Source organism: Octodon degus, unplaced genomic scaffold (assembly GCF_000260255.1).
Source record: "Octodon degus isolate 3935 unplaced genomic scaffold, OctDeg1.0 scaffold00040, whole genome shotgun sequence".
Classification (NCBI taxonomy): Eukaryota; Metazoa; Chordata; class Mammalia; order Rodentia; family Octodontidae; genus Octodon; species Octodon degus.
Window position 1 is genome coordinate 5,781,703 of NW_004524616.1, and position 12,002 is coordinate 5,793,704.

At 50.9% G+C, this 12,002-nt stretch overlaps 1 protein-coding gene across 7 annotated transcripts in view; it reads left to right on the top strand.

Annotated features, from left to right (window-relative positions):
• Nucleotides 1-12,002, top strand: part of Ndst1 (N-deacetylase and N-sulfotransferase 1) — a 57,163-nt gene that overhangs the window by 27,494 nt on the left and 17,667 nt on the right. For all 7 annotated transcript variants that reach the window (XM_023715347.1, XM_023715348.1, XM_023715352.1 and 4 more), the window contains 2 exons: nt 3,132-4,024; nt 9,321-9,815. In XM_023715347.1, coding sequence (XP_023571115.1) covers nt 3,512-4,024; nt 9,321-9,815 — 1,008 coding nt within the window. In that variant the 5' untranslated portion in view covers nt 3,132-3,511. The remainder of the gene's footprint in view (nt 1-3,131; nt 4,025-9,320; nt 9,816-12,002) is intronic.

Sequence of the window (12,002 nt, forward strand, 5' to 3'; positions counted from 1 at the left end):
CTGGCTGGCATGTGGTGCTGGGGGATTGAACCAGGGTCCCTGTGCTCTGCTTAGCTTAGCTTGTTCTAAGTAGGTGCTTTAGACCACTGAGCCATCTCACCAGCCCCCATGGCCTGGGTATTACTGTGTTTTTCTTTTAATACAAAAGATGTTAATGTATGAGTTGTTTTATTCTAAACCAGAACTTCAGGTCTAATTGCAGTGTTGGTACTCTGAGATAAATAAGTGAGTTTGGAAATACAGTTAGCACACTGGTCATTAAAGGGTTCTCTCCATCACTGCTGGAGGACTTCTGGTGCAGTCTGTTGTGCCTAGGTTCGGGGAATGGATTCTCTGACATCGTTGCATATGTGTAAGCGGGGCATGTGTATTTATGGGTACATGTGCATGTATATTGGAGGTTATATTTTAAGAAAAGTTTTAGGGTCACAGCAAAACTGAAAGAAATTACAGATTTCCTATATTATGTGGGAAACCTCCTCCTCCCAGCTTTCAACATCCTCACTGCAGCATCTGTCCCCTTCTGTTGATGCAGCTACGTGGGCATATCCTTATCACACGGAGCTTATAGTTCGTTGTCAGGTTAGTTCTTGATCTTACATGGCCCCTGGGTTTGGGCAGGTGTGCGGCTGTACCTGTGATCGGAGTATCGTGTGGAGTAGTTTCAGTCTTCTAAGATCCTGTGGGCTCTGGCTGTTCATCCTTGCAGCCAAGCCTTTGGCAACCATGTGCATGTTTTACTGTGCATATTTTCTCTATCTGAAAATGTCAGACTCCCACAGGGGTCTTTGACCTGTGAGATGCCTCAGACTGTCTGGATTGCATCATTTACGCACTGAAAGGCTGTTAATGTGCTAGAGGGCCAGTAACTGCAGCATTCAGGGGCTCCACTCCTTCCCTGGGCTTGGGTGGCCAATGTGGGCCTGGTACCATGGGGCATCCTGGCTTCCTCAATCACTGTATTTCTGTCCTGGCTCCAGGCCAGGGGGTGGGGCTTGGCTGTTGCTGCCCGCAGCCCTTATCAGTGGTAAATAGGACACCCTGTGTGTACTGGGCATAAGCAGGAACAGCCAGCCTAGTCCTTCTGGCTGTCAGGACACCTGCCCTCCCTGGCCTTGCTCTCACCTAGAATGCAGGGAGTCCCTGGAAAGCGCCACACACTCCTTATTCAGGCCATGGCATGCACCATTCTCTCTGGCCCTGGCCAGCCCTATTACTGCTGAGCTCACTCAGGTGCCACCTCTTTCAGGGAGCTTCTCCAGTGCCCCCTCCAGAGGGTTCAGTACCCAAACACCTTTCCCTCCCCACCTGCCGCACTCAGCCCCCTTGCACCACAGTGCCTGCTTTCTTGGCTGCCTCTGTCCTTCGGGCTGCCTCTGGCACATAGTGAGGACTGTGGAGTGGTGCATCGGCAGTAGAAGAGCCCCAGAGGTTGTCTGGCCAAGTCCACTGTAATAGGCAGGAAGCCCAGTGCTGAAGAGGCTGTGCTCGAGGGTCACTCAGCGATGTCATGGCACAGTTAGGATCAAACCTGTCCAGTTCCTGTCTTCATCTCATAAACAAAAAACAGAAAATGAAAATCACCCAGAGATAATCCCTGTTAACAGTTTTTATTTATTTTTTATATTTAGTCCCACTTTCTGGACTATGTATAAAAATATTTAACAAAAATATGACCACACATACAAACTGTTTTAACATGTTTTCCACTTCAACAATATATATGGTAAATGTCAGTAAATGTCCTTTCTCAACATAGCTGTGAATGGCTACCAAGGCTGCTCAGGATTGCGTCACATGCTTGCATTATAATTTCTAGAGACAATTCACCCCTTGTTGGGCATTTGTTACATAAACTGCCATGGGATTCATATTGCTGTGAGGGATATTTTTACACACTTTTGCAGTGACTGCTTCTACTATAAACTCCTAGAAGTGCAACTGTTGGGTGGGTAGCATGCTGTCAGTTTGAGGGCTGGGATGGACGTCAGGGATCTTCACTTCCAGTGCGCTGTCATGTTTGCCTTCCTTCTCTGGCTGTCTAGGCTCCTGTACTTCCATCCTGATGTGGGGAGCTCTCCTGCTAGCTCTCAGGGGCTGTGGCTCATAGGAGGCTGCCCATTGACTTGCTAGGAAATCTCATTCCCTGGCTTTGACTCATGCTTGAGTATATTTGGGTTGCTGCTGGGGGCAAGGGAATTGGGGCCGTCGTCAGTACCTGTAGGTCTCAGTTAACTTTCCATTAGTTGGATGCAGGGGGATGGCCTGGGCATGGGGCACAGGCTGCTGGAACCCAGAGTTCTGGCTGCCTGGGTAAATAGAGGCCCAGTGAAGATCTTGCCTATCCCTTGCACTCAGTCTGGGACCTTGGCAGGGTGGTGGGGAGGTTGGTCACCTGGTGTCCAGTGTTACATGTGCCTCAGGGGCAAGAGATGTGTGCTTACATCTGAAGTAGTGACAGAAGCCATTTCTGAATGTTTCTTGTGCTACTTTCTTTAGGCTCATTTACTTGGGGAACCCTCAGCCACAGCCCTGAGCAGGGTTACAGATGAGTGTTCAGTGCAGGAAAGGTGCTGGAGCCTTCTTGGGTGGCCAAGACAGGGTGCCCTCAGAGCCCTGGGCTGGAATCCTGCCTTGGCTGCTTCTGCTGGAGCCTTGGTTTTTCCTCTGTTGGATGGGGCTGCTTGGGTCATTTGGAGAGCAATGGGCAGGGAAGAGCAGGGTGTGGTGTTGGTCTTGATTTAGAATCCACCTCTTGCTCCCAGGTCTCGAAAGTGTTTCATGTCTTACTTTATCTTTCCTGTTTCTGAATTTTTCTTGGCCCAGTTTTGGACTCTGATGATATGAAAAATAACAAGCACCACTGTAGATCCTGTGCACTAGGTAGTGGCCTAAGGGATTATGGACTTGCTCTTTCACCCCCTGTGAGTTGGGTACTATTAACTGTTGGCCTCAGTTCATTTACGAGGAAACTGAGGCTCAGTGAGATTAAAGAGCTCACTTGCCTCAACATGATGCCCTGCGGTTGGGCAGCTGTGCTTGAACTCGGGCCTGCCTCCTGAGGACCCAAGTTTGCTGCATTGAAGCCCGCTGCCCTGAAGCCCGTACTAACTCTGCTGTTCTCTCCACAGCCCTGTGGCTCTCCCAAGTGAGTGGCATGCGGCCCCCTTTGGCTGGCCCTGTGTCCTCTGGCCTGCTGCCCAGCCCCCCCAAGAGGCCCTGACGCCCTGGGGCACTTCTGCACTGCGCAGGACCAAGTGCAGGTTTGCCATGGTGACATAAAGGGGCACAGAGGAAGGAAGGAAGGAGCAAGACCAGCCTATAGACTGCGCCCCTGGCAGGGAGAAAGGCCAGGGCCCGGATCCTCCACTCCCATTGCCCACTGAGGGCTTTGCTTCATAAGTCTCTGTGTATTTCTTGGTCAGTGGACAACTCTCGTGTCTCCTGTGTGGGGGCCCTGGGGTGGCCAGGGCAGGCCAGGCCACCTGTGGCTGAGGTCTTGGGGACCAGGATGCCTGCCCTGGCGTGCCTCCGGAGGCTTTGTCGGCACGTGTCCCCACAGGCTGTCCTTTTTCTGCTGTTCATCTTCTGCCTGTTCAGTGTTTTTGTCTCGGCCTACTACCTGTATGGCTGGAAGCGGGGCCTGGAGCCCTCGGTGGACGCCCCTGAGTCTGACTGCGGGGACCCCCCACCTGTGGCCCCCAGCCGCCTACTGCCGCTCAAGCCTGTGCAGCCGGTTACCCCTTCTCGCACAGACCCTCTGGTCCTAGTGTTTGTAGAAAGCCTGTACTCACAGCTGGGCCAGGAGGTGGTGGCCATCCTAGAGTCCAGCCGCTTCAAATACCGCACAGAGATTGCGCCGGGCAAGGGGGACATGCCCACGCTCACCGACAAGGGCCGTGGCCGCTTTGCCCTCATCATTTACGAGAACATCCTCAAGTACGTCAACCTGGATGCCTGGAATCGGGAGCTCCTAGACAAGTACTGTGTGGCCTATGGTGTGGGCATCATCGGCTTCTTCAAGGTATGTGGGGAAGCATGTTTTGCTGGGGTGGAAGGACCTATCATGGCAGTCCTCCCAAGGGAGGGTGGGTCCCCATTTTGGCAGAGGAGCAAACAGAGTCTAAGAGGGTTGGATTATATATCTTAAGACTGCAGCCTTCTAAGTGGGGAGCTGAGATTTGAACTCTGATGTAGGTGGTCTGGGCTCTGTATCCTTGCTCTTTCCTCATGGCTGCAGTGGGCCATGAAGTTCATGTTCCTTCCAAACTTGTGTCATTTTGCATTGGGAGAGAGGAGGAAGGTGAGGACCTGCTCTGGACCTTGGGCTCCCAGGACAACCAACAGGATTGACTTTCCTGCTGAACAGGTGTCATGGAGGATCTGTCCTTGAGGAGGGGAGATCAGGAACAGTGGATGAGGGGTTTCTAAGGCTGTGTCAGGCAAGATGAAAGTAGGTATTAGTAGGGACTCTAGTTGGGTGCTTTGGGCACTGAGCACTTAGAGTGTTCCACCTCTGTACTGGGCACTGGGGCAGAGCAAGAATCAAAATGGACAAAGCCCTTGCAGAGCTGACATTTGCATGTAGTGGGGTGGGTGATAGGCACCGAAGGATAAACACAGGATGCAGGGCACTTAGCATCTGTGGCAATGAGTGCAAAAGGAAGCAGAGCAGGGGATGGGCACAGGGGTAGTGGGAGGTTGACACTGTTTGATAGCCAGCCAAGGAAGTTCTCTTTGACAGAAGAACTTGAAGGAAGTGAGGGGAGGAGTGGTGTGGCTTTCTCTTCAATGAGCCCTGTACCCAGAAGGGACAGGGAGTGCATGGGGCTCTTGCTTGGTGTGCATGAGGAGGGAGGATGAGGAGTCAGCTTCCTGGCACGTTGTGTGGGGTGCTGGGAGGCGCTGGTCTCACTGAAGGTTTCCCACGATCTGCTCTTTCACACGGTAATACAGCAGGAGGCTCTGCCACTAAGAGGTTTTGTGAGCCAAGAGATTGAACTCTTTAGAAGCCCTGTGGTAGAGCAGCCTGGTGAGATCTGTTCCCTACCTGTCTTGATCTCTTTCACAGAGCACCCTCTGGGGAGCACTGGCCTGGTTTATGGCTTTGCAGAAGCATAAAGTCAGCCTCTCTCCATTGTCTGTTTTTTTTTTTTTTCTTCTTTCCTCCTGGATTCTATACCCTTTCCTGCCGTGAACTTCATTAAGTTTGGTTCAGAGCCCCAGGCCTGAAAATTGTCAGAATGACCGACATTTATTGAGAGCTTGCTCAGTGCACTGTGCACTGCCTACATGCTCTAGGTGAATTAGCTCCATTCCCACTAATAAGCCAGTCTCCAAGGCAGGTGATAACATCCTGATGTAAGACAGAAGGAAACTGAGGCAAGGAGAGGCGCCCTGTAAGTGTGCACTAAGATTTGAGTGCACACAGCTTACTTCAGGGGCCACTGTGCAGTGAGTCCAGAAGCCTCACCATTTATTTAGTAGAAATCTGCAACAGAGGCCACAGCAGAGGGACAATGCAGAAGGTGGTGGCAGTGAAAGGGGACATTGGAGCAGCTGGTATGACAACTTGGATTCTAGCTCTACCTTGAGGTCTGCTGAGGGGCGGGGAATGCCCCCTGTGGCATCTTTGTCCCCTTCCTGGCCAGTTGTTTAAGACAGCCCCCACCCCTTAATTTTGAGCTGAGGCTTTTGTTTTTGTGGCCCCCCTGGTGGCTGGGGTACATCTCTACTCTTTCTGCACCATCAGCTGTAGTGCTGTGCCTGGTGCTTGCCCAGCCCTGTGGGTGGCAGTGCTCTGGGGACTCTCTGCTCCCTTCCTACCATGGCTGGGTTCCCAGGACAGTATAGTCACAGCGGTGCAACCCTCCAGGCCCTGGGTCCAGTCCCCCTGAAGCTTAGAAGCTGAGTGAACTCAAATAGCCTGCATAAACCCCTTTGATGCCAGTGACATCTCTGCCTTCCTGGGCTGTGGTGGAGATAAAACAAGACCATGGAGGGGACCAGTATGCACAATGCCTGGTCCCCAGGACCACTCAGTAAATGGCAGCTGACAGGATTTTTTTTTAAAGCTGGTTTCACAGTGTACTGTAGGCTGGCTTTGAACTCATGGTGATTCATGGTAATCCTCCTGCTTCAGCTTCCAGAGTGCTAGAATTACAGGCATGCCTACTTACTAGGAGGTTTGATCATCCCCAAGCCCAGCAAAAGTGGTGGCAGCACTTTGTTAGTCTTGTGACTATGACCAGAGTATGCCCCTTTGAACCCCTGAAGAGCAGGAATGAGGGCCTCCTCTCCAGCTCAGCTCCTGGCAGTGTCATTCCTCAGCCTGTCACTTTGGGCGGCCAGGGCTGAGCACAGCTGGCAGAGGTGTGGCGTGGCTCCCTGCCCTCTGCTATGAGTACCTAGGCTGTGCTGGACACCCAGCTCCTTACCCTGCAGGTGTTACCCTGTTTAATTTCTGTGGCTACCTTGTGAAGTAGAGATGTTATTTTCTGATAAGGACCTGATGCCCAAAAGAGGGTTTAGCAGAATGATGCATCTGAGCCAGGATTTGACAACCTAGCTTGTTGTTTCTAACCCAGCTGTGGAAAACCATGGAAGGCAGCAGAGTAGCCTGTGGAGGACCCAAGGCCCCTAGAGGGGAGACAGCAGTCTCCACAGTGCCCAGCTCCGGCTGTGCTAGGCCCCGATTCCCACTCCTGGCTCAGGCGCTTCCTTCTTTGGCCTGGGTGACCCCATTAGAAGAGTGTCAGGCAATATGAAAGTAGGTATTAGCAGGGTCTCTAGTTGGGTGCATTGGGGGATATTGAATCTTTTGTTCAGCAAACAAGAGTGTTTCAGCTCTGTGCAGTGCAGAGAACCTGCCCTCCCAGGCAGTCCTTACCCCCACCCTGTTCTGCCTGGCCTCTTCGTCCTCTCCCTGGCTGCTCCTCCCACTGCTGACTGGGATACCTCTCAGTGACTTGGCATTCTCTCTTCCTTGATGTCTGGGTGTTTGGCTGAGCCACCAGCACCTGGCAGCCAGCTCAGGGTCGGGACTTTGAAATGAGATCCCTTTGCCCTCGTGCTCCAGTGTGCCTTCCCAGGCCTTGATGGGTGATGGACAGGGCCTGAAGTGTCTCCAGCCCCCATACAGCCCGCACAGTTGCCACCTTTGGCCAATGCTGACCTGGGTCGTGGAGGGCCTAATGCGGAAGAGCTTGGCCAGGTTGGGGAGCTGGCAGGTACCCCTTGCGTGTGCAAACTCCATATAGGTTCCTTATGTTCACAGGGCCACAGCCCTGTGAAGCCTTTGTGGGAATTAGAAGCCTGTTTATAGAGGAGACTTGTGAAGGGTGCCTCTGAGCAGGGGCAGCCTAGTGCCAGAGCATGGGCTCCACTGCAGCTTATTCCCACCTCTGCCCAGCAGTTGGCCTGGTGCTGTGCTCACCTGGGGATCCTACGTGTGTGACCAGACCCCTTTCTAGACTTGTTCCACACCCTTCATTGATTCTGCACACAGCAGTCTCGTAGATGTTCTCAGTGTGTAAACTGGAACCTGTGTGCTCTGACCCAGTGCCCTTTGGTGGCCTTTGGTGGCTTCCCTCTACCACTTCAAGCCTCCAGGGTCCTGTAGGTCTTACTGCATCCTCTCCTTCCCCTCTTGATCACTCTAGAAGCTTCTTGCTGTTCTCTGATTGTACTGAGCACTCTTGTACCTCAGGGCCTTTGCACTTGTTGTTTTGGGAACCTGGCCTCTACTTGCCCACTGGTTAATTATTCATTGTTATCTCCAAGCGCCCTTCTCCAGCAGGCCTCCTTAGCTAGCCGATTGTGTCCTGAACGCTGTTTTCCTCCGCTTTGCACGTGTTACACCGCAGTTTTATGTTCATTCCTGTGGTTTTTGGTAGCTGTCTTTCTTCCCTGCTTCACTCTAAGGTTCGTGAGGACAGGGACCTTGTTTGGTTTTGGTCACTGTATATGCTGTATTCTGTATATGCTTTTTCTCACTGTATTTTGCTCTGTACTTTTTATATTGTCCCACATAGTGAATACAGTAGTTGTGGAAGATGAAAGGCTTTCATGTGCCAGGTACTGGGCAGCTGTTTCTTTTTCATGTTTAAGTAAATCCAGTTGGCCATCCAGCAGGAGGGCTGGAGCTTTTCCAGCCTGCACTAGGCCCTGGGTCAGTCTTGAGCTCCGCAAAGCAGAAGAAGCCAGAAGCACCAAAAAGTAAAAGTGAAACTTTGTGGGTTCCCATTAGGGCTGAGGCTCCTGAGCTCCAGAGGTGGCAGCATTGTAGCCAGAGGTGGAAGCAGTAACCCCTATGTCAAGGGCTAGCAGGCTGGTAGGAGGAGGGTCTGGGAGCTGGAACCCTGTGAGAGGGTGGTTTTGGGGTCCTTGGGGGCAGTGCCTTTATGCCGCACTCCTCATTGATATCCTACAGTGTATCCATGCACGACTTCTAAAGAGTGGTGGAGAAGCTCTGTGGTGGTCCAAGGTCTAGCGATGTGCATGTACACACAGAGATTCCTGCTGCAGAAAAGGCTGTGTGGCCAAAGCCCACTTGGAAACTCCAGGCCACAGCATGGGTTTGGGCGTGCAGACTCCAGGTCAGACTGCCTGGACTTGAATACAGCTCACTGTGCCTTGGGAGGGCAATACTGGGGGACATTCTGTCCCCTCTCCAAGCCCAAGGCTGACAGGAGGATTGGATGAGCACAGGCTTCACCTCAGGCTGTGTACTGAGCACTTTGCCAGTGCTAACCTCAGTCCTCCTCTACCCTCGAAGTATGTTGTGGGATTGGCTGCATTTTGCAGGACAGGTAGCTGAAGCCCAAAGTGGTGAGATAACTTGCTGAAGACCAGGCCACCTAGTATTTGTGCTTTCAATGCTACGCTTTCCTGGGTATAACTTAGTTTCTTTTCTTTCTTTCTTTCTTTTTTTTTTTTTGGTGGAACTGGAGATTGAACTCAGACCCTTGCACTTGCCAGGGAAGCACTTATTCTACTGAGCTATCTCCTCGGCCCTATGACTTTAGTTTCTCCAAGCCCCAGTTCCCTTGTCTATAAAGTGAATGTGACAACATCTCCATCGTGGGGTCGCTGGGAGGATTAACAGCATTCCTTCATGGATCTACCACCAGGCATGGCAAGTGAATCACAAATGGCTGCCATGCATTACTGTAGGGGCAGAAGGGACAGGGACAGGGTATGGTGAGCCCTTCATGAGTGCAGTGGCTATTGTTGATGTTACTGATGTCAGTCCCCATCTAAGATCTTGTTCTTGGAGTTAGAGCTCTCACGTGCTGTTCCCCATCCCCACCTGCCTGCAGGCCAATGAGAACAGCCTGCTGAGCGCACAGCTCAAGGGCTTCCCCCTGTTCCTGCACTCAAACCTGGGCCTGAAGGACTGCAGCATCAATCCCAAGTCCCCACTGCTCTATGTGACGCGGCCCAGCGAGGTGGAGAAGGGCGTGCTGCCTGGCGAGGACTGGACTGTGTTCCAGTCGAACCACTCCACCTATGAGCCGGTGCTGCTGGCCAAGACGCGCTCGTCCGAGTCCATCCCCCACCTGGGTGCCGACGCCGGCCTGCACGCTGCGCTGCACGCCACGGTGGTGCAGGACCTGGGCCTCCATGATGGCATCCAGCGTGTGCTGTTTGGCAATAACCTCAACTTCTGGCTGCACAAACTCGTCTTTGTGGATGCTGTGGCTTTCCTCACTGGGAAGCGCCTGTCACTGCCTTTGGACCGCTACATACTGGTGGACATCGATGACATCTTTGTGGGCAAGGAGGGGACACGCATGAAGGTGGAGGACGTGAAGGTAAGGCAGGGCTGCAGGACTGCAATGCTGTGTGTATTCCTCTGTGGCTCTGCCCTGTCTGCTCCACCTCTGTGCTGTTAGGTCTTCATAGCATGGTCTGCCTGCCGCTGTGGCCACTGAGTTTTTATTGATGGTCTTTTCAGGAGCAAGTGTTTAAATTGTGTGTGGGGTGTTCAGTGTTGGGGATTAAGCCCAGAGCCTCGTACATACTAGAAAAATACTATACCACTGAGCTATATCTCTAAGCCATTTTTATTTTCTTTTTTATATTTTGCTTTGTTTTGGGTTTTGGGTTTTTCTGAGATAGGGTCTTGCTTTGACTTCACTAGGTAGGGTAGCCCAGGTTGACATGGAGCTCAGATTGATCCTCTTTCTTTAGCCTTCCAAGTGCTAGGATTACAGCTTTGTCCTCTATGCCCAGCTATTTATTTATTTATCTACTTTGTGTCTCTCTATGTAGTCCAAGCTGGCCTTGAACTCACTATGAAGAACTCTTGGTGATCCTCCTGCCTCCACCTCCTGAGTGTTGGGATTGCAAGCATGCACCACCACACCTGGCATTACTTTTTATATTTTGAGATACAGAGCTGGGTGTTGTGGAGGACATTGGTAATCTTAGAACTGTGAGAAGCTGAGGCAGGAGGACTACAAGTTCAAGCCTATCCTGGTTACCTCAGAGACTTAGCAAGACCCTATCACCCCCCCCCCAAAAAAAAAAAAATTGAGACAAGGTCTCACTAAGTTGCCCCATATGGCTTTGAACTTGTGGCCTTCCTCCTTTCTCAGCTTCCCTAGTAGCTGGAATTGCAGGCATGTGCCACTATCCTTGGCTTATTTAAACTTTTGTTGAAGTATTAAATATAGAGGAATTTTATACTTGGGGCAAGGATATATCTATGGAGGTGGACACCCACTCACCTAAACCCTAAACCTAAAAGTGCAAATTGTGTCTTTTAATCTGGATATGATTTTTAATTCTTGAAAATGTGTGTAGCAGCTGGATGTGGTGGGGCACAGATGTAACCCCAGCACTTGAGAGGCTGAGACAGGAGGCTCACTGTAAGTTTGAGGCCAGCCAAGGCTACTTAGTGAGCTCAAGGCCAGCCTATACTACAAAGTGAAACCCTGTCTCAAAAAACAAAAAGTTTATGTTAATATTAAAGCTTCTGCAGAATTTTAAAAGCAAAAAAGAGCTTGGGTGTGGGTTTTTTAGCTGAGGTATCTAACGATGGTATGATGCATGTGTTGAATTTAAAAAGTGTTTATTAAACAAAACTATGTAAGACTGGGCATGGTGGCGTGTCCTGTAATCCCACTCTTGGGAGGCTGAACACAGGCAGATCACTACAATCTGATTTATGTAATGAGATCCTGTAGACCCTTACTAAAATGTCAAAACAAACAAAACCCAACTGTAGGGCTGGTGAGATGGCTCAGTGGTCTAAAGCACCTACTTAGAACAAGCTTAGCAAAGCACAGGGACCACAGTTCAATCCCCCAGCACCACATGCCAGCCAGCCTCGCCCCCTGGTGGGCTGAGCTGGCCACACACACACACACACACACACACACACACACACACAATTTAAAAAAAATTTAAAAAAAAAACTCAACTGTATGTAAAAGCACTTTGCCAACCACTAGATTTTACACACATGTAAATGAATTATCACCAAGAAAGAGAAGCTGCAAAGGAAGACCACTAAATAATCTTTAAAATCTATTCATTATTATAAAGCTATTTGTAAAGGAGGCAGCATCCTAGTGGAATGGGAATCAGTACGGGTTGCCATGAACAGAGGACAAGCACAACAATAAATCCAATGAAAACAAAACGGGGGATTAAATTCTCCAGCAATACTGGTGCCTGCTGACCGGGTGTCCTCTCTTACAGGAGATTAGCGAGCGTTAGAAACATATTAGCACCAACCCAAGACTTCTCTTTGATGTACACAGGCGGCTTTAGAAACAGGCTTAGGCAAGGACTACTTCTTTCCCTGGGCAGCAAGGCCCTGCTGGCACGGTGCTGTCTCTCTCTACCCAAGCTGAGTCCTAGTGTGACCCTTGTTAGCTAGGTGACCTGTGGATCCCTTCCTGTTGCTGAGCCTCAGCTGTAAGATGGTGTGATGCGAGGATTTGGGGCTGTTTCTTGCACCCAAAGAGCCTCACAGAGGGGCTCTGGGCTGG